At 38.8% G+C, this 23739-nt stretch overlaps 1 protein-coding gene across 3 annotated transcripts in view; it reads left to right on the top strand.

Moving 5' to 3' along the window:
* The window catches only part of LOC105482669 (uncharacterized), a 75497-nt gene that overhangs the window by 518 nt on the left and 51240 nt on the right, over positions 1–23739 (top strand). For all 3 annotated transcript variants that reach the window (XM_071071831.1, XM_071071827.1, XM_071071829.1), the window contains exon 2: positions 869–933. In XM_071071831.1, the coding sequence (XP_070927932.1) occupies positions 924–933 (10 nt within the window). In that variant the 5' untranslated portion in view covers positions 869–923. The remainder of the gene's footprint in view (positions 1–868; positions 934–23739) is intronic.

The raw sequence follows: 23739 nt of genomic DNA, 5'->3' as shown, positions 1-23739 counted from the left end.
ATTGGTATATTTATATCAAAATGTACAACTTCCTTTAAGCAACTTTTAAATTACATTTTATTATTTATGTCCTTAAGGCTGTTTGTGCCAATCTTTCCTTTCCTTAAAGAAATCAGCTCATATTAAGTACATTGTTTTACCTTGAAGCTTATGTTAACAGATGAAAAAGGGTTTGGGGAAAGGAGAAGAGTTAGGGTATGTCATCTTTGAACTAAAGAGCGTTCCAGAAGGAGAGATGCAGTGCCAGCCAGTCTTCCAATGTTTTGGGGAACCATGATGAGATGGATTATTTTCAAGGCTGTCAAGTCTCAAGCCTTCCTTGGATTTTCAGTATGGTAGTGTAATCAAGATGGGGATATAACCTTGCTGAAGCCCTTGCTGTCTCTTCCACCAAAATGGCAAAAGATCACCTTCAGCTTGCTTATAAAACACCCATGTTGAAATAACATTTGTAGTAAAGTCATGAACTCTTCTATACATTGGTCTTTCTTTTGTCTGAAGTGCATTCATGTGAATGTACAAAATCTCACCAGAAGCAGAATTCATGTCAGATAGCCCCCTAAAAGAATTTTCTCCTGGGAGGGAATGCTGAGTGTTTTGTTTTGTTGTGTTTTTGACTTGTATTACAAATATTCTGTGCATAGAGCTGTCTGGAACTGATTATTCACTGAAGACTGCCTTTGTATGTTTTTAATGTTCATCCAGAAGATTCAGCTCTGGCTCAACAGATAAAGGACTTCATATATTTGCACAGTCAAAATATTTTAATTATTACAAAATGAAGAGAGTTGAAATGCCTTTTTAAAATTCAGATGCCTGTCTGTTGTTTTTAAAGTCTTGGATACTTTGCTTTTTTACTTCTGCATAGGGTCTGCATGATGTGCCCTGTATCCACATGGTGCCTATGATAGCAGCCCCTGTGAATGGATAGCAGTGAGTATAAATATAACTGGGATTACCCCTTGAAGCATCCCTCTATAATAATATAAAGAAATATGATTCTAATAGATCTGACACTTCTTAGATAAAGTATTTATGCTTAAATTTGCACACACAAGCTTCAGGTGACACCTGCAAATGTTAACAGCTGTAAGAGAGATAGGGCTGGAAATACAGTGGTGGTCATGACTGCCAACTTAGAACACAAGATTATAACTTATTCTTTTGTAAACTTTCCATAACCTATCCTATTTAAATGTTTTCTTTAGTATCACTGGGTACGAGAAAGAGCTTCATAGTGCTTTAAGTTTCTTCCTCACTCATATTCTATGGACCACAGAACAGATTTCAATTCAATACTCCAAAACTACTCTGTGTGTGTGTGTGTGTGTGTGTGTGTGTGTGTGTGTGATCTGTCGACTACATAGAATTTGCAGACACTAACTACTTTTGATGTATTAATTTTTAATCCCAACAACCCAATGAGGTATATTTTATATTTTATTTTTTTTTCCAAAGGGATAGCTACTAACACCTAGCTCTATACTAGCTAGTAATCATACTAATAGGTAATCATACTACCTATTGGTTTATTCCCTCCAGGTTTCCTATTTTACCTTTGAGCAGAAGTAATCTGGCAAGGGATCTTTGGTTTCACTAAGGGCTATGAGGGGAGACATGGCGATGGTTATCCTGGCATCTCTGAAGTGTCATCTTCTTCCCTGTCTTATTGGCCATGCATACTGGCATGGTGGAGAGTTCCTGGAAGACTTTCACAGAGTCATGGGCCGTAGCTAACATGCTGCAAGTCAAGCATAGCATTTTCTTTGGTTCTCAAGCATTTTTTGTCACACTGCCTATTACAGGGATAACACTACATGGGGGAGATTATATTGTTTTATGAAATATTTTTTATAATATGTTTTGTAATATGTTTTATTATTATTTGGATTAAAAAACAGTGGAAGTGCAGTGTTAGAATTTTTGGTGACATATTAACTGTACATTTTATTGGGCTAGGGTCAGTGCTAATGTTTTATGTTTAGAAGTTTGCTATTATTGTTACTTAAATTTTCTACAGGCTGAAAGTAGTCTTAATGGAGACCTCATCTCCATTCATGTTTATAAGGCAAAAGTAATCTTACTCTTTGAGGTTCATTCGCAGATTTGAAAATCATATAGATTGGTCTTAGAAATCAATTTGCAGTGTTATTGTTTGAATATGGCATGTATTGGGTTTTTCAAAGGAAATATGAAATCTTCTTAAACTCATATCAACACCCTCAATCTGCCAGATGGGACGAACTTGATGAAAATCAAACAACTGCTAATTTAGCAAATTGGGAAGGTAAGAGCGGAGATGGAAAATCTATACTCAGAAGAACTTTTTTCTCAGCAGATTTATATTTAAATAAGCCAATCAAATGAGTTGCCTTAAAGGCCACAGTCATAAGCATAATTCACCTCTCTTTGGTTGTTGGAAATTGAGAATGTTTGTTGGAAATTGAGAATGTTTAGTGTTCTGAAGAAATAACTGTCTTTTTCTTTTATAAGATAGTGAATTACATTATCTTTAAAGGAAAATTCTGAAAGTAAGTTTTTTGGTGATTATAAAAACCCTGTGGTTATTAATTCAGCCGAATACTTTTGAAGTCTTTCTCCCTTTACATTTTGGACTTTTAGTTTTAATTCTTCCCTCCAAAATTTGCTGCTTCTCCTCTTGCCATTATCTTTGGAAAGGCAAATATTTGTCTTTTTCCAATATGAATGATCTTGCTTTTTCATTAAAAAAGTAACTGCTGATGGATAAAACAATGAAAATATGCAATGTTTTCCCTCAAGGCATTTAATTCACTTGCCTTTTCATCTTTGAGATTGTCAGTTCTGATAAAATTTTAGTGTAAATCAGCAAAACATTTGGCTTATTAAGAAGGGTCAAACTACACAGAATGCTAGTCCACAGAACTTCAGAGAATCCCTGAGAGAATTCTAAGGTAGTATTTTTGGCTACATTTTATAAGGTGAATGCCCTTGGAAATAGCTGTCAGGATGTTGATCTTTGAAGCTTTAATACCTTAATTTTCTTGTCATTTTATTTCCAACTTCTTTTGCATTATTTTACCTGGACAAAATTCACCCTTCAGTCAAGACACATTTAGGATAATAGCTGTCAGGGAATCAACTTGTTTTCAGGAGGTTTTTAAAGCATTTTGATTTCTTCAACTATTCTAAATTGATGTAAAATGGAGAGTTTTTCTCTCTAGAATGCAATTTATTAAAATACTATAACTTTGTCAATAAAAATGAGGAAGCCTTACCCTCTGTGGTTTTTCTTCTTTTTAAAGATATCTGACCATTGCTGAAAAGCCCATTGTATTGTATGTATTTGTTCATTTGACTATCATTCTAATAGATTATGAGCTACTCAAGGACAAGGGTTGTGTCTTAATCACCTTTGTATTCCCAGAGGTAGTGCAGGGCTTGGCACCCAGTGGATACTAAACACATGAAAACAAATGACTGTAAGTTAAGAGATGGTCCTGGATCATGCTTCTAATTCCCAACAAGACTGAACCAAAGGCATCCAAGGGGCATAGTTGTAGCATATCTTATATTTTAAGAGTCTTTAAAGAAGAATGGTCAGCAAAATTGTATGCAACATGTAGCATATTTACACAGTACACTTCCCAAAGTGCTTACATTATCACATCTATCCTAATAATTAAGTGATGTAGTATTGATCCTGGTTGGGTACTGCACATAGTAGACACTCAATAAATACCTGCTGAATGAGTGAAGGACTAAAAAATTTAGCAAATGAGGGGTTTAAAACACAAATCAACTGTGACTGACTTAAGCAAGTTAACATAAGAATTTGAACTAAACTCCTAGTTTCCTGAATTGGTAAATATATTGTGTTATCTCTTATTTCATCTCTGACTTTACATAATAAGGTGAACACTTCCAGATACTTGTGTTTTAAAGCTTACAACAGCTTAATTAGGGGGAAGGCCAATATGATGTAGTGTAAAATTAGAAGTATACAATATTTTTTAAAAATGGACTTTCACATCCTTCACTTGGTGATATGGTTTGGATGTTTGTCCCCTCCACATCTCATGTTGAAGAGTAATCCTCAGTGTTGGAGATGAGGCCCGGTGTGAGGTGTTTCAGTCATGGGGGTGGATCCCTCATGAGGCACCCTTCCTGAAGTAATGAACTCTCACTGTTAGGTCATGTGAGAGCTAGTGGTTTGAAAGAGCCTGGCAGCTCTTTTGCTCCCTCTCTTGCCATGTGGTATGCTGGCTCTCTCATCATCTTCTGCTATGATTGTAAGCTCTGAGGTCCTCACCAGAAGCTGAGCATATATTGGCACCATGTTTCTCATACAATCTGCAGAACCATGAGCCAAAATAAACCTCTTTTCCTTACAAATTACTCAGCCTCACATATTCTTTTATAGCAATGCAAAATGGACTAACACACTTGGTTTCCAGGATATGATATTCTGTTGGTTTTTCTTCTACCTGAGTAGCTGAGCCTTCTCAGCCTCTTAAATACCATCTATATGTTGATGACTCCTACATTCATATCTCCAGCACAGTCCTCCCTCCCAAACTACAGACTTGAACAATAAATTGCATACTTGACACCTCTACTTCAATGACTCACAGACCTCTTAAATTCGCCACATGCAAAACAGAGCTCCTGACTACCCTCCCACAACTTGTGCCACCTACAGCCTTCCCTATTTCAAAGGATCTTCATTGTTTCAGTTACTCAGCCCAAACACTTGGAGACATCCTTGACTCCTCTCTGTATCTCAAACTTAGAAAGTCTATATAATTTACTGTGCAAACAAGGTACTTTCAGAAGGAAAGAAACTGCTATAACCAGTTATGACCAGATGGCAATTTAAGCTGGGATTGTTCAGGGCAAAACAAATTCGTATCTCCCCACTCCTAACCCACATCTAAGCCATCAAGAAATGTTAGCTGAACCTTTAGAAATGATCCAAAATCCACCAACTTTTCACCACTGCCAACTGTTATAATCTTGCCTCGAGTTACTGTTAGTGTCTCTCCTGGATTCTCCAATAACTTCCTAACTGGTCTTCCTATTTCCACCATTCTCTCATCCTGTCCAAACTCAGTCCCAGGTTTGTCATCCTGTATGCCTACGCCTCTGTGGTAGGGCTTTTTCAATGTTTCTGCTTCCTCTCTTCTTTGCAACTGTTTTAGAATATTTTGTGTAGGTACAACAATACCACAAACTGAGTAATCTATAAAGAAAATACTTTTATTTCCTATAGTTCTGGAGGTTAGGGGGCTATATTTGGTGAGGGCCTCCTTCCTATGTCATCCCATGGCAGAAGGCAAATGAGCAAGAGAACATGTACATAAGAGAGAAGGAAGAGGACAGACTCATCCTTTATAAGGAACCCACTCCTGAAATTACTGAAATAACTGATCTACTCCTGCCATAATGGCAATATTCCATTCATAAGGACAGAGGCTTCATGACATAATCACCTCTTAAAAGTTCCACTTCTCAATACTGTTGTATTGGGAATTATGTTTCCAACAGATGAACTTTGAGACACACTTTCAAACCATAGCATTTCACTTCTGGTCCTCCCCAAAAGTTATGTTCTTCTTATGTGCAAAATGCATTAAGTCCATCCCAATAGTCCCTAAAATCTTAACTTGTTCTAGCACCAACTCAAAAGTCCAAAGTACAGTCTCATAGGAATCACGTATGGTTGAGACTCAAAGAACAATTCATCCTGAGGCAAATTACTCTCCATCTGTGAGCCTATGAAATTAAACAAGTTATGTACTTCCAAAATACAATGGTGGGAAAGGCATAGGCTAGACATTCCCTTTCCAAAGGGAAGTAACAGAAAAGAAGAAATGAGAAACAGAAACATGTCCCAAGTAATTCCAAAAGCCAATGGGGCTAACAACATTACATTTTAAGACTCCAGAATAATCTTTGACTCCCTTGGCCAACTTCTGGACACACTGTGTGGGGATTAGGCATCTAAGGCCTCAGGCAGCCCTGCTCCCACAACTTTGCTGGGCTCAGCCCACTCAGCACTCTCACAGGTTGGAGTCTTATGCCTACAGCTCCTCTAGGCTGGTTTTACACACTGGTAGGTCTACAGTTCTGGGGTCTCAGGCATGGTTCCATTCCCTCAGCTCCATTAGGCCTAGTGGGGACTCTCGGCAGTGGCCTTCCTCTCACAGCTTCACTAGGCATTGCTCTAGTGGGGACTCTCTGTGGTGATTCCAGCCTTGTAACAAGCCTTTGCCTGGGCTTGAGGCTGTCCACGACATCCTTTGAAATCCAGAGGAAGCTATGCACCAATAATTCTTGCATTCTGCGTATCTGTAGAATTAGCACATGGATGTCACCACGGCTCACTGCTTGTGCCCTCCAAAGTGGAGGATTGAGATGAACTTGGGCCTGCTTGAGCCATGTTGGAGAGGCTGAGGAGTGCTACACTAGAATATGGAGAGCAGAGACTGAGGCATCCTTGGGCAGTGAGCCCTAAGATAGAGAGGGTACCTGATATGGTTTGGCTGTATCCTCACTCAAATCTCATCTTGAATTCCCAGGTGTGCGGAAGGGACCCAGTGAGAGATGATTGAATCATGGGGTCAGGTCTTTCCTGTGCTGTTCTTGTGATGGTGAATAAATCTCACGAGATCTGATGATTATATAAGGGGGAGTTTCCCTGCACAAGCTCTCTTTGCCTACTGCCATCCATGTAAGATGTGACTTGCTCTTCCTTGCCTTCCATCATGATGGTGAGGCTTCCCCAGCCACATGGGAACTGTAAGTCCAGTTAAACCTCTTTCCTTTGTAAATTGCCCAGTCTTGGGTATGTCTTTATCAGCAGCATGAAAATGGACTAATACAGTACCCTAGGTCTCTCTTTTGACCTATTTTGTTCTCCTAGGGCATAGGCCTTTGCACTCTGGGCCATGGGCACTGGTAATTTTCAAAGGGCCTTCCAGGTTATTCTTCCATTGTTCTGATGAATAGCCCCAGGCATCATTCTACACATACTAATCCCTTTATCAAATGGTTGCTTGGCTCCATCTTTGATTTCCTCTTCTGAAAATGTCCTTAATTTCTTACCACACAGGCAGGCTGAGAAGCCTTCAAATCCCTTATACTGCTTCTCTTTTAATTATAAATTTTGTCTTTAAATTATTTCTCTCTTCTATTTTACTATATGCAGTTAAAAGAAGTCAATAACTCCTTTGATATTTTAATTAGAAATATTTTCCACTGGATATCCTAGTTTATTGCTCTTAAAGTCCCTCTTCCATAAAGGCCTAGGACACAGACACAATTCTGCAAGTCCTTTGCAACTGTGTAATAAGGATGGCCTTTACTCCAGTTCGTATTACCTTTTTCCTCAGTTCCATCTGAGACCTCATCAGAATGATCTTTGCTATCTATAGTCTATATTTTTATCAACATTCTGTCAAGACCACTTGAGTAATATCTCAGAAGGTGCAGGGTCTTGCTTCAACTCTTGTCTTCTGAGCCCTCACCAGAAGTTCCCGTAACACTTCATTCACACTTCATTCACAGCGATCTAGACATTCTCTAGCCTGCTCCTCCAAATTCTTCTAGCCTCTGCCCATTACCCAATTTCAGAGCCACTTCCACATTTGCAGGTATCTGCTATAACAACAGCCTCACTCTCAGTACCAATTTTCTATCTTAAAATGTTCTCACATCTGCCAGGCATGGTGGGCCACATCTATAATCCTAGTACTTTGGGAGACTGAGGTGAGAACACCATCTGAGGCTGAGATTTCAAGACCAGCCAGGGCAACATTGTGAGACCCTATCTCTACAAAAAAATTTAAAAATGTTCTCACATCTGGCAAGGAACTTCTGGATGAATTATTCCATGGCAGACGGTGGAAGGGAAAGAAAGCACGTATTGGGGCAGAGAGGGGAAACTCATTCTTTATTAGGGACACCAGTCCTGCAACAATTAACCCACTCCTACAATAATGGCATTAATTCACTCATGAGGGAGAGGCCTTGTGACCTAATCATCTCTTAAAGGCCCCACCTTTCAACACTATTGCATTGAACTCTTTGGGGGACACACTTAAACCATAACAGCAGCCAAATTGTCTTGTATTTGTGGCACATCTTGGGTGGAAGAAAACCCCTGCCCCTACCCCAGTGGTAGGAGACCTCAGTGGTGTAGTTCTTCTATGTCTTCCCCACAGGTGGAGGGTTTTCTCTCCCCCCTCCCTTTTTTTTTAGAGGCAGGGGCATTGAGTCTTGTGTCTTGTTTGGGGGTGGTGACATTAGGATTCACTGCTCTCCCCAGTGGTTTAAGATTTTTGCTCCATATGGGAGAAGGGACCTGGGAAGGAATTATACCCTCAGGTAGGGCTAATCCCATTCTACATTACCAGGGTGGGTCCTCTCCAGAATCCCATCTGTCCGTACTCTTCCTGTGGTGGTTTGAGAGAGCCTGCTGGAGTGCAAACTCCTCTGTGTCTATGGCTCCCAGGGCTCTTTCCTGTCACAGTAGCCCACACTTGGCCTTTAGCAGTGTATTAACATTTTATTTGATTTTGTCTTACCCGAGTGCACCGTGGCTGGTGCCTCCTTTGCCTGTGCTCTGCTGTAGGTGTACCAGTCTGTGCATCCCACTCTTGATAGGGCTTATTTCTAATTGGGATTTGGGTAATTTTGTAGCCTTGCCACTTCAGCTGTCTCTGTTAGAGTGAAAAAAATACTTTTTCCAGTTTTGTTACACTCAGGCAGAAGCAGAACTTGGCTCTTGTTTTAATGATGTACCTCTGACCCAAATTTTCTGGAATCTCTTTTTGAGAATTCTCTTCTACATTGAATATCCCTGCTTTGTAGCACGTTTTTACTCTTTAAAAGTGAATTTATTCTTTTAGGATAGTTTGAAGTAATTTTGAAATAAGTTTGATCAATAAATGTGTAAACATGCTGAATACTGTTGCTTTTATTAACCATAGACTCATACAAGATGAGGCTATATAGTAGTAATCAGAAAGGACTATAAGAAAGTGTGACTTAGCCCATCCAGGTTTGTTTCATCTTGGAATTGCTTTGATCTGATATTGAGACAGCTGCACTGGTTATTTGGAGGAACCATAGAGGCAGGAAAGAAAGGAAAGAAAAGGTGCTGTGTAAGCACTTTACGGGGGAAGCTCGACCCACTATCATCTATATCAACACTGCCAAACATTCACTAAATAATTATAACAACCTGACTTTAGGCAATTGGGCACATGCGTAGCTTCCTCTCTAGAGTATGGCATGATAGGAGAAATCAACTAAAATTCAAGGATCATCTCTGTTACTTAAAGCTACGCAAATTCCAGCATTTCATTCAACCATCCTGAGTTTAATTTTCCCATCTAAGAAAACAGATAAGCATAGCATTATCCTTGCAGGGTGGCTGTGAGGCTCTGTCAAAATAATGTATGGGAAGTGCTTTGTAAAGACCTAATCCAATGTTAGTTGTTAGTGATGAGGTTTTATTATTTTGTTTGTGAGAGATCTATCACTATCATAATTATTAACAATGATAAGTGTTTATTGAGTATTATATTACATTAATCTATGAGATTTGTAAAATTAATGACTGCTTAATAAGTAGAAAAAATTTACTTTTTTGAAAAAGAAAGTATAAGCTTACTCTTCATTAGATAAATCTGGGTCACTAAAAAAAATTCCTCTTTAAAAAATATTTTCCTTCACTCCTATATTATTTGTTAATATATTCCCTCTGACACATCGGCCTTAGGTCAGATGTTTTATGCAGTTTTATGTTTTTTCCTGTGTTGGGATATCTTTTATAATCAATGTGCATATTGCTTTACTACAAGTGATTTTAGAGAATGTGGTAGTTTTATTATATATATTTATTACACATATTTTTATCATATATAATATATTTTATTATAAAATTTATTTAGTTTTACTTAGCTTTTATATATTGCTGGAATATATGTTTTATACTGATATAAGTTGTTACATATATATTTATTCAGATTGATTTTAATTATCCTAAGCACTTTCCATATATAAACTAATTTAGTCCTCACGACAGCCCTCTGAGGTTGGTAGTAGTATTACTTCTACTTTACAGTTGGGGAAACTGAGGTATAGAGAGATTAAATAATTTGCCCAGGTCCTATGCCTACAGAGTGGAGAAGCTGGGTTTCACAGCTTGCTCTAGACTGTGTGCCTGTAACCAGTGTGTAAACTGCCCAGGGGCTTCCCTCTAGACAGGGACAAAATACCTTGCCTTACAGAGGAAGATGTGATGGATTACCCAGAATTTCTCTTGGGCTTCCAGTTATAGGCAGGTACCCTTTCTTCTCTCCTGTTTTCAGAATAAAAGTTAACAACTGCCCTCATTCTATATGGATACCTTCTACTCTTGTATCCATCACAGGCCTGATAGTGGGTGTTCAATAGAGGCTCAATACGTGAATAAAAAGAGACTTCCAGGCAAGGCCTTCCTAACCAAGCCAGGAGTAAAGTCAGATTTTGGCAATAAATTACTATTATTTTTCTCTTTGTCCCAATCACCAGGGCCCAGGTCCTTCCTGCTCCAGAATGGGTCTGTGTTCGAGCCAGAGGTGAAGGTGTGATGGGGTCAGAATGAGGTTCTCTCTTTTGATGTTAAATGAGTGGGAAAATAGTGAGTTGGCTTCAATAACAAACTTAGAGGCAAATTTCAAGTCTTGACATTTTTATTATTGAGGGGTATTTCAGACTGACAGATAGTAAGAGAAGGTAGGTTATGCTGACAAACAGTAATGAGATATTCATTTTTTTTGTTGAGTTTCTAAGTCAGCTTGGAAAACTATTGGCTTATCTCCTTTCAAGCCAGCTTGGACATCTGTCACAGATAGAAGAAACATGCTGTGTGATGATGCTGAATGATGCTTCTCCCTTTGGAATGTACTGCCTCATCTTGGAAAATGTCACCAGCTCTTATGCAAATGGCTTCTAATCCCCCTTTTGGCAACATTTTGCAAGTTGTAACTTCAGCTGATGGTGCAGAAACTTTGGTTAGCTCATCTTTAACAAATTTATTAGCAAACAGAATGATCCTGAATGACTGCCATGATCTTGGACAATGGCATTGACTTAAAAAAATTTCTCTGCAGCCCCTAATTATGTCCCAAGAAGGCCTTTTTTTCTGTTTTTATTAGCAAACTTTAAACTTGAAATAGGCAAGCAGCTACATTCTGTGGAATTTGGCCAGTTATGTTGTATTAATGGAGGCCTGGATGACAAGCAAATGTTCCTTGACTTCTTTCCAGTTGTGGCTTTGTGCAGTGGAAAGCCATCATTCAGGATCTTCCCCAAGCCTGCATCATGGTTCACCTGGGATCCTGTACTTTCAAATTGCTGTACATGAGATTTCACAGAGATGTTTACAGTGATGATTCACTTGATATTTAATAACATGGTCTGGTATCCAGTCACATGTTTACAGTGTCTTGAACAAATATTTGGATCAAGGAATGTCCAAAAAGCAATTCTCTAAAATCTGTATTGTGAAGAACTAACAGAACAAAATATCTGTAAAGTGGAACTTTTTTTCATGATGAAGCCATGACGAGGATATAAGTAACATCTTCTGCCTTTTTCTTGGTAAAAGAGGATGCTGGCAATGTGCAAGCTAAGATATTCATGGAGTTTTAAACTGATTGTCCCTAGCATTAGAAAAAGAACAGCAGGAGAGGCAAACAGCTTATATAAAATGCCCTGTTCATATGAGGGTGAGTATTAGATTTGAAAGAATCATCATCCTTCTGCAAAAGAAGAGAGTTACAAAGGCCTAAGAAGAACATTCTAGCAGACATGGAGGAACTCCTCATTGTGACTAGAAGCCCCTTGGAAATCCTGTTAGATTCGTTGATTTCTGTTGCAAGTATCTGTGTGTACCCAAGCAATGCCCAAGTGTGCCTGGAGTGGGGGCCTTCTAAAGGAAATCTCTACTCATCAGATGATTCCCTATGGGATGCTTCCAGGCCATCTCAGGCCTCTAAGGAGATGCTCTTGTGTCCAGCTCTTCCTCAGCATCTCGGAGGCTTTAAAGTATTTGGATGAACCAAGTAGATCCACATGGCAAATATCTGCTGAAGTACACATCTATACTAATAGGATAACATGAATTATGAATCGCCATTTTAAACCATGCCTGCGATAGAAGAAAATGACTGCAGTTTCAGCATCAAAGTGACAACATGCATTAACCCCCTGGAGTCACTTCATGACCCCTCTGGATGCACCAAGGTGAGTGAAGGTTCCCATGGTCAGGAGGATAAAGAATCAACACCACCACCTGTCATGGTCACTTCAGTAGCTGGTCAACTTTAACACATTAATTAATGCCTTCTTTCAGACAGCCATAGGGTTGAATGAAGATCTAGCCTCTCTTTTCTAAGACAAGAACTAGAGAATATCTTCCCACTGTTATTCACAAGTAAAGAGGGCATTGGTGGAGAGCAATAGTGAATCCAGATAAACTGGTACAAATAAAACAATTAAAGAAGCTGGCGCTGTTTACAGATCAGCAGTAGGAAGGCTCATCAATCAAAAGTTGTTTTGCTTTGTGGCGCTGAAGATAATTATAGTTATATAGCTAAGACTATAAAAGAAGTTCCAATACTGCCCTAACCTGGTGTGAGACAACAGAATCTCTGTAGTGGACACCATGATTGTTGCCCCAATTTCACTCTCCCCATTGTACTCCAGCCTTAAGGTTTGAGAGCTGACCCCCAGTCAGGGTGAGCTTATCCTCTTTCCCAAAACTAGAAGTTCAGAGCAATGAGACTCAAGGAAAGATTTGCTAGAGGCTTCTGGGAAAGAATATGTTACACTTAAGAGTTTCTGGAAGTGACTTTCTCTCTTGATGAATGTGAACAAAACAGCTGTGGTACTGATTGCTACCAGCAGCATTCCTATGTCCATGAGGAGAACCAGCCTTAGGAGTAAGTGACCTCTGTGGAAAGACAGTAGATACATGGAAAAAGAACCTGAGTTCTTAATGACATTGCTGGGCACCTGGGTAAACCAATGCTGAGGCACACTGTATTTCTGGACTTCTTAGCACATGTGCCATTGCCTATCCTTGTTTTCAGTTTGAGTTTGATTAACGAATCGCTGCTGAAAGTATTCTTATATACCCATTATTTTGGCAGACCTTTACACAGGCACCAAGAGAAATTATAGATCTCCCTGGTTAGTTCAACAATCAAGGGATGGCCACTCTGTGCAAAATTTCAATTGCAGTATGTGAGATTTCAGAGAGGGCAGTAGTACACATGGATGAATCACCTAGAGTTTAAACATGATCTAGTGTTCACTCATAATAAGTGTTTGGTTATAACTAATTTCTGTTGTGTTAGGATAGGTAGTCCAGGAATCAGACCCTACTAGATGGAATTGATGATGAAGAGAGTAGCAGAGGAAGTCTGATGAGATATTACTAGCTTTAAAATATCCTAACAGGCTTACTTTCAAACAGGACTTAGAGATAAAGATCAAGATTGTGACTAGCTTGGGGAGGTTTGTATGCAGTACAAGAAAATCTGTATAAATTGGGGGAAAGGGCACCACTTTGAAATCTTTCCATTATGAAATACCACTGAGACATGAGACTCAGCTCACCTCTGTTCTGAAGCAAATAGTACCAAAATGTCATCTAATATTTAGCGGTGACATGAATTTATGTGGTATTTCAGGCTATTTATTGCAAACATTTATATATTTATATTTTTTTCAAACACTGGGGAGTTTCAGTAAAGGCCTCATTCTCTCCCTTCCTCCCTCTCTCTTCCCACCCTCATTCCCTTTTTCTCTCACTCTGACTCTAGGTCCTTCTCTTGTTCATCTTTCAAATCCTTGGTTCTTATTCTAGCAACAACATGGGTGTGGGTAATGTGCACTGACATACTTCATCTTCATTTCTTTTTATGTTCATGGGAATTTTCATAGCACATTGATCTGTGCTTTCTATAAGTCTATTATAAAATGTTTATTGGATTTTTTGGGTCTTCCTGATACTAGACAGATCTTCTGAAATTCAGTTATTCTTTTTTGGTTTGTTTACAAGATAAAAACCATCTAAGTGTCTGGGGCCCAAGGCCTAAAATCCTCAACAGCAGGGAACTGTAGTAGTCACCGCTCACCATGTCGTTTTCTTCTTCTTGTCCTTGTTCTTCTTACTATTTTTTTTTTCCCAGCAAAAATTGGTTACTTTGCTTCTATAGCCTATTGAAAGAACTGACTCTTGGTAGTAGGAATGAACCAAAGAATCTTCTGACTGTTTTAAGACAAAAAGCCTTGAATGATTACAGCTAAGACTACAACAAAGTGAAAAGATTTTGCAAAGCCCAGATAAGATAACATTGAAATCAACATCACTAAACATTTTCAGTAATTCCCTCTATCACAAAGCTTTCTGTGAACCTCTCCACTGAAATAAATCCTTTTATTTTTAGTAGCTCTCTCACCTTACCTGTACCTCTCTTCTAAGATTGGCTTCATTCTGGTTGACTGTATAGGCTTTGGGCTGTGTTTTATTCATCTCCATATTCTGGTATAGAGCTATGAGGTACATAGCACATGTTAAGTTAGCACACAACTATAAAGTTTTAGAGGCATTAGGCCTCACGTACATAATAAATATTTATTGAGTATCTACTCAGTACCAAGCACTGTTCTGGGCACTGGGACATACCGTGATAAGTAGGACTGTCAAAGTCTCTGCTCTCATGGAGCTTTCACTCTAGTGAGAGACTGACAATACACAAATAATATGGAATATAATGTCAGGCAGTGAAATGACAATGGAGAAATAAAGAAGGATAAGAGGATAAAGAGGATGGGTGGGATGAAGTTAGAGCACTATATTGTGAGAACCCAGAGATGACAAAGGGGTAAATGAAGCAATGAAAATATCTGAGCACTCTAGGCAGAGGGAATAACATTAGTGGAACAGCAAGAAGGCCAATGTGACCAGCAGGAATGCTCAGAGAGGAGGTTGAGACCAGCAGAACGGGACCATGTGGGATCTTGTAGGCTATGCAGTAGTTTATTTTTAATATGGTGGGAAACCAATGGAGGGTTTGGACAAGCAATGGACAAGAAAAGAAGTTCATTTTTAAAAGGTTGTCCTGACTGTAATATTCAGAATGGATTATAGCGGGACACAAGTGGATGCAATGAAACAGATTTGGACAAAATAACTTCAGTCTAAGTAGACTAGAGTATAGGTGATAAGGGTGGTTAGCAGTGGTTAGATTCCCAATATAATTTGGAGTTCAAATTATCAGGGCTTGTTTTGAACTATTAAAATTCTCCTAGAATGCATGCACTTTACAGAAGTTACACTGAAGTGAAGGCTGATACTTGACTGCTCAGGCTATAATCTAACACGGTGGTTCTCAAATTTCTTGGTTCCAAGACTACACTCAAATGTTATTGAATACCCCAGAGAGTTTTTGTTTATGTGGATTACATCTATGGATAAATATGTATTTTTTAACATATTGGTTGATTCATTTAAAACCAACAATAATAAACTTGATACACAAATTATATGTTAACAGAAATAACACAATTTTGTGAAAACTATTTTTAAAACAAAAACATTAGTGAAAATAATGGCACTGCTTTACAGTTTTGCTAATTTCTTTAACATCAGAAGACAGCTGGCTTCTCATTTCTGCTTCTGCATTCAGTCTATTGTGATATAGCATATCACGTAACTTCTGAAAAACTTCGCTGTACACAGGTAAGAGAATTTTAAATCAAGTTTAGCCTAAAGCTGCCTCCTTACATATTTTAAGTTCGGCCTAAAGGCTTCTCTGTACATCATGAACTGTCACCTAAATAGAAGGAAGGAAGGAAGGAAGGAAGGAAGGAAGGAAGGAAGGAAGGAAGGAAGGAAGGAAGGAAGGAAGGAAGGAAGGAAGGAGAAAAAAATTAATAAAATAAACAGAAACAGGCTTATAGACCAATGATAAAGAGGTGACAAAAGAGAAAGGATTTCTGTAGCGGGAGTGGGAGACTAATGATAAAAATTGCCTTTGGATGGCTCAGTGGTTCTCATGTCCATTAGCCATTCTGATCTAACAAGTCAGTTTTGCTCAGGCAGCCTGGTTCTGAACTGTGTGCCCTAAGGCCTTCCCCACAGAGGGGGTCCAAGGAGGAGACATATACATCTGAAGCCATATGTTGGTCTAACATTACTCCATAGGTTGCAAAAATAATCACTGCCTAAGCTTTTCCATCTCCAATGCCAACACTTCATTTCTCCAAGTGTAATTCTGGCTTTAATACTATGTCATAAAATCCACCGTAGGTGAATGTGACCGAATATAACATAACCCAGTGCCCCATTTGCCTGGATCAGAAATCCAGGGAGTATACTCAGACAACCCCAGTAGTGAGGGAACAGGGAGAAACTTTATCCTCTCCAAACTAAGCATCAAGCAAAACTCAGCTTGTCTTTCCAGGAAACACAATGGGTCAGTACATGACATTCAAAACCAAAACTCTACTAACACTCAACTTTTGCCAAAAGGAACCACAGGAATCTACAACATCTTTACATGGCCTTAAATATCAAAGTAATGTGTAAGATATCAGAACAGGTATTTTTTGTTAATCTCTGTATTTATCTTTTTGTTATTATACTTTAAGTTCTAGGGTACATGTGCACAACGTGCAGGTTTGTTACATATGTATACATGTGCCATGTTGCTGTACTGCACCCATTAACTCATCATTTACATTAGGTATATCTCCTAATGCTAGCCCTCCTACCTCCCCCCACCCCATGACAGGCCCTGGTGTGTGATGTTCCCCTTCCTATGTCCAAGTGTTCTCATTGTTCAATTCTCACCTATGAGTGAGAACATGTGGTGTTTGGTTTTTTGTTCTTGTGATAGTTTGCTGAGAATAGTGGTTTCCAGCTGCAACCATGTCCCTAAAAAGGACATGAACTCATCCTTTCTTATGACTGCATAGTATTCCATGGTGTATATGTACCACATTTTCTTAATCCAGTCTGTCATTGATGGACATTTGGGTTGGTTCCAAGTCTTTGCAATTGTGAATAGTGCTGCAATAAACATATGTGTGCATGTGTCTTTATGGCAGCATGATTTATAATCCTTTGGGTATATACCCAGCAATGGGATGGGTGGGTCAAACGGTATCTCTAGTTCGAGATCCTTGAGGAATCGCCACACTGTCTTCCACAATGGTTGAACTAGTTTACAGTCCCACCAACAGTGTAAAAGTGTTCCTATTTCTCCACACCCTCTCCAGCACCTGTCGTTTCCTGACATTTTAATGATCGCCTTTCTAACTGGTATGAGCTGGTATCTCATTGTGGTTTTAATTTGCATTTCTCTGATGGCTAGTGATGATGAGCATCTTTTCATGTGTCTGTTGGCTGCATAAATGTATTCTTTTGAGAAGTATCTGTTCATATCCTTTGCCCACTTTTTGATGGGGTTATTTTATTTTTTTCTTGTAAATTTGTTTGAGTTCTTTGTAGGTTCTGGATATTAGCCCTTTGTCAGATGAGTAGATTGCAAAACTTTTCTCCCATTCTGTAGGTTGCCTGTTCACTCTGATGGTAGTTTCTTTTGCTGTGCAGAAGCTCTTTGGTTTAATTAGATCCCATTTGCCAATTTTGACTGTTGTTGCCATTGCTTTTGGTGTTTCAGACATGAAGTCCTTGCCATGCCTATGTCTTGAATGGTATTGCCTAGGTTTTCTTCTAGTGTTTTTACAGCTTTAGGTCTAACATTTAAGTCTCTAATCCATCCTGAATTATTTTTTGTGTAAAGTGTAAGGAAGGGATCCAATTTCAGCTTTCTACTTATGGCTAGCCAGTTTTCCCAGCACCGTTTATTGAATAGGGAATCCTTTTCCCATTTCTTGTTTTTGTCATGTTTGTCAAAGATCAGATGGTTGTAGATGTGTGGTATTATTTCTGAGGGCTCTGTTCTGTTCCATTGGTCTATATCTCTGTTTTGGTACCAGTATCATGCTGTTTTGGTTACTGTAGCCTTGTAGTATAGTTTGATGTCAGGTAGCGTGATGCCTCCAGCTTTGTTCTTTTGGGTTAGGATTGTCTTGGCAATGCGGGCTCTTTTTTGGTTCCATATGAACTTTAAAGTAGTTTTTTCCAATTTTGTGAAGAAAGTCATTGGTAGCTTAATGGGAATGGCATTGGATCTATAAATTACTTTGGACAGTATGGCCATTTTCATGATATTGATTCTTCTTCTCCGTTAGCATGGAATGTTCTTCCATTTGCTTGTGTCCTCTTTTATTTCATTGAGCAGTGGTTTCTAGTTCTCCTTGAAGAGGTCCTTTACGTCCCTTGTAAGTTGGATTCCTAGGTATTTTATTCTATTTGACGCAATTGTGAATGGGAATTCACTCATGATTTGGCTCTCTGTTTGTCTGTTATTGATGTATAAGAATGTTTGTGATTTTTGCACATTGATTTTGTATCCTGAGACTTTGCTAAAGTTGCTTATCAGCTTTAGGAGATTTCGGGCTGAGACAATGGGGTTTTCTAAATATACAATCATGTCATCTGCAAACAGGGACAATTTGATTTCCTTTTTTCCTAATTAAATACCCTTTATTTCTTTCTCCTGCCTGATTGCCCTGGCCAGAACTTCCAACACTATGTTGAATAGGAGTGATGAGAGAGGGCATCCCTGTCTTGTGCCAGTTTTCAAAGGGAATGCTTCCAGTTTTTGCGCATTCAGTATGATATTGGCTGTGGGTTTGTCATAAATAGCTCTTATTATTTTGAGATACGTTCCATCAATACCAAATTTATTGAGAGTTTTTAGTATGAAGGGCTGTTGAATTTTGTCAAAGGCCTTTTCTGCATCTTTTGCGACAATCATATGGTTTTTGTCTTTGGTTCTGTTTATATGCTGGATTATGTTTATTGATTTGCATATGTTGAACCAGCCTTGCATCCCAGGGATGAAGCCCACTTGATCATGGTGGATAAGCTTTTTGATGTGCTGCTGGATTTCGTTTGCCAGTATTTTACTGAGGATCTTCTCATTGATGTTCATCAGGGATATTGGTCTAATGAGCCAGGCACAAGCTTCCAAAGAAGTTCTCCTGAGTTCTACTCAGTCTTATAGAACATAAGCCCAGCTGCTGCTGAAAGTAAGACAGCTTGAAATTTCTGTACTGGGTGAAAGGTGGCCACAGCGTCAGTGACCTGCTTACTCCCCTTATGGAAATGGGACTTGGTACTCTGCTATGCATCTGACACCATTGAGAAGGGTTATTTGAACCCGGTGGAGCTGGTAGCAAAAGTCTAAATGCCTACTGGCTTACAACTAGAACACATGAACCCCATTGGATTGTCATAGTGTAGTGTAGAATTTATCTTTTTTTTTTTTTTTAATCTCCAAAACTTCTTCTTTTTCTTTCTCTTTTTAAAAATGCAAATGAGAATGGCACTGTTGTCTCAGGGTTTTAAAGAGCAGAGAGTACCTGTTGTGCAGTGATGTGTGACTGAATACAGCAAGGAGGTTAGAGACACATCGTCAAGAGCTAGGTGCAAATCCATGGGCTTAAGAAGGCCATGACTTATTTACAACTTCTTATTTGCCACTGGCATCATTTGAATTTTTATAGGTTTTACTGAAGAGCAATATACATATATTGTTCTCTTTTGGAAAACAACCGTGTCTGAAGTGTTCCTGAGATTCTTGTAACTGTTATCACTTTGTTTTCGCAGTTCCAATTTAGCACAGAATAAAATCTGGTATGTGTTTGTGAAGATTTTGTGTCTACATGGTCATCAGGTAAAATTCCTTTCTGTGTTGTGAAAAGAGGCAGACTGAAGTCATTAGTCACTGCCAATGTCGTATCAGTTCTTGCTGGCTTACTCTCGTAGCACTGGAGACATTAATAAAATGGGCTGCCAAGGCCCCTTGCAGGCAAACTTGTAACATAGGAAGCAATTATCTTTGGTTGATTCCCTCTCAAAGGCAGTGGGTGTTGTAGTGTCAGTGAAAAGAATTAAGATCATTGGCTTTGCAATCAGAGAGATCTATGATTGGATTCCGTTTCCTCATTTATTGGTTCAACAAATACTTAGTAAGTGCCTACTAAGTGCTGGCCTCTTTTCCAGGCATTGAGATGCAATAGTAGGAAGGAAACAAACATGGGTGCCTGCCTGTTAGTTGGGGAGGCAGCCACTAGCATCCAGGTGACAGGCTCCAGGCTCAGCCTTATGCTGAGCAGTTTTTTACCTTTCAGCTGCAAACCTTCCTTTCTATACAGTACTCCACAGGACTGGGCTAGGACTCTTTCTCCCTTGCCCACTGGCTTCCTGTATAGGTCTATATATCAGTCTGTCTGCATGCTGCTAATAATGACATACCCAAGACTGGGCAATTTACAAAAGAAAGAGGTTTATTGGACTTACTGTTCCACATGGCTGAGGAGGCCTCACAGTTATGGTAGAAGGCAAGGAGAAGTAAGTCACATCTTACGTGGATGGCAGCAGGCAAAGAGAGCTTGTGCAGGGAACTCCTGTTTTTAAAACCATCAGATCTTGTGAGACCCATTCCCTATCACAAGAACAGCATGGAAAAGATGCACCCCCATGATTCAATCATCTCCCACAACAGGTGGGAGTTACAAGATGAGATTTTGGTGGGGACATAGAACCAAACCACATCAGTCTGCAAATAGGGATGCTAGAGGGAGACTAGCATCTAGTGGGAGAAGGGGCTTTCTTCTTTTTTTTTGTTTTGTTTTGTTCTTGTTGTTCCTCTCAACATCATCCCAACAGTGACCTTGGCCTGACAGCACAGTTGGTTCCAGTCTCCAGCCTCTTTTGAAAACCTGAGAGCCAGCCTGTTGGTATGTTCTCAGAAGTAATAGCAAGAGCTGGGTCATGCTCCTCTTCAGAGGTCTAAGCCCCAGCTCTTTCTATGAGCTTCTGGGCTGTGATTATTCCAACCTCTTCCCTGAACAGCAGCTGCTCCTGCTATTGTACATCAGAGTTAGCTCTGTGATCCCTGTTGCCTATTCAGCCCTCCACCATCTGGAAAACCAAGTCCCTGCAGTAGATTTTATGTTAAAATGCTTCATGTGGTTTTTGTTTTCTTGACAGAATCCTGATATACTCATACCATACAAGCTTATCTTAAGATATTTGAACTTTGTAACAAAGATGCTGAGGAATAGTCAACTGGTTATGAAGCACATCATCCTGGTACATTCACCATTTTCAATAATGAAAAAAGAGCAAGAGAGTACATTTATGTAGTCACATATTTTGTATAATTTCAAAGAGGGTAAAGTAAAAATGCCCGTGCTTACTTTCAACAGATCAACATGACATTTTTGTGAAAATGAAACACATCAGGGGTAGCTTTCCTTACACATTTGTTTAGACCTACAAAAGAAATAATTTCATGACCTACCAAACCATAACTGGATAATATAAACCCATATTCTTCCAGTTTTGTTTATTGGGAACAAAGCTTCTGCTCACGGTCATTCTTCAACCTCTTTTCTGCAAATTCATTTTATTTCTATCATCTCCTTATATGATACAGATTAATTTAACCTGAATATGTGTGGATTCTATTGTAAATAATGCATTTAACAACAATCAATAATGCACTCATATCCACTTTTAAGCCCTGCCCTTACTACTTCTTGATGTTAATTTCTAAGTATAGAATGCGCTTTTCCCTAAATGCAATCTAGCATATAATGCACTGGATTTTGGAGAGCCAACTTTATTTAAATAGGATCAGTGACTCCCTCTCAGATATTGATATGCAATTTCAATCCTGTCAGATCTATAATTATACACTTAATAATCTTCTACTATGAAAGGAAAACAGTAATCTGTCTATCTGGCTAGCTAGCTAGCTACCTATCTAAATATCAAGCCTGCCTGTCTCTCTATTTGCCATGCCCTTTTAAAGTTGCTTTAACATGTTCCAATAGATGGAAGTCTGGCAAGAAGATATAGGTCTTTGTTCACAGACAATAGGAAAAAGTCTAAAATGTATAAGCTCAGTTTCACTTAATTTTAAAGATGAACAAACAAGGTGCCTCTAAGTGGAAGACTAGAATGAGTTTAATTAAGAATTAAATGTCCCTTGATGAGTCCTTGTACAGATTTTATAAGTTGCTATAGTTCCCAATAATTAAAAAGTGAATCACTATAATGACTCAGTAACATACCCTTTTATAAGTCAGATTTTACCCTTTCTTGTTAGTTTTTGATTGAGGAGGACTTCTTTAAATTGTCAGTTGAAAGATCATGAAAAAATAATCATTGATGATAGATCACTGTGTGATTTCTGGCATCTAACTCAGGAGATAAAAAACTGGTAAGTTAGAACTCTTCATTTCCATCAGATGATTACTCAGCACTTATATGCATTAAAAGATGGTAATAAAGATTGAACTGATGTTGAATCCTGTTTCATTTCACCATTAAATAATATTCATCCAAGCTTACCTTAACTGAGAAAGAAATATATTGCATTCAGAAGTGGATTTCCAATAGCATTTTACTTTGTACAATAATTACATTTCAAAATTTGAAACATTCATTTAATCAACCATGTACCACTAATAATTGTAACAATAACACAATACAGAAAAATAATTTAATACTTACAGCTTCATGTTTACAAAACAAAAAACCTTTTTTCTTATAATTTTCAGTTTCAAAATATATTTATAGCAGAGAAATATGATAGGGCTATATAAAATATTTCCAGGCATAACATCATATTACATTAGGGCAAAATTATGTGAAGGAAGTGGAAGGAAAAAACTTCACAAAGAGGCAAAATATTAGGTAAAATGTCCAGTCATCAAAGAGCATGGTCATTGATGTTGTTTGCCTCTGTGTCTCCACCCAAATCTCATCTCGAATTGTAATCTCCACATGTCAAGGGAGGGATGTGGTGATGATTGGATCATGGAGGCAGATTTCCCCCTTGCTGATCTTGTGATAGTGAGTTCTCACAAGATCTGGTTGTTTGATAAATGTCTGACACTTCCCCCTTCACACGCTCTCTCTCCTGCCCCCTTGTAAAGAAGGTGCTTGCTTCTCCTTTGCCTTCCATCATGACTGTAAGTTTCCTGAGGCCTCCCCAGCCATGCAGAACGGTGAGTCAATTAAATATCTTTTATTTATAAAGTACCCAGTCACAGGTAGTATCTTTATAGCAGTGTGAAAACGGACTCATATAATCATGTATCTTTTAAATAGATGATGATGGGTATAAAAACACTATGGCATTTAGATTTCTGGTTTTTTTTTTTTTCAGTATACTTTAAGTTCTAGGGTACATGTGCACAACGTGCAGGTTTGTTACATATGTATACATGTGCCATGTTGCTGTGATGCACCCATTGACTCGTCATTTACATTAGGTATATCTCCTAATGCTAGCCCTCCCCACTCCCCTCACCCCACAACAGGCCCCAGTGTGTGATGTTCCCCTTCCTGTGTCCAAGTGTTCTCATTGTTCAATTCCCACCTATGAGTGAGAACATGCGGTGTTTGGTTTTCTGTTCTTGTGATAGTTTGCTGAGAATAATGGTTTCCAGCTGCATCCATGTCCCTAAAAAGGACATGAACTCATCCTTTTTTATGGCTGCATAGTATTCCATGGTGTATATGCGCCACATTTTCTTAATCCAGTCTGT

The sequence above is a fragment of the Macaca nemestrina genome, chromosome 1, assembly GCF_043159975.1.
Source record: "Macaca nemestrina isolate mMacNem1 chromosome 1, mMacNem.hap1, whole genome shotgun sequence".
Taxonomy (NCBI): domain Eukaryota; kingdom Metazoa; phylum Chordata; class Mammalia; order Primates; family Cercopithecidae; genus Macaca; species Macaca nemestrina.
The sequence above is the reverse complement of the archived record's forward strand: the minus strand, read 5'-3'. Positions and strand labels throughout refer to the sequence as shown.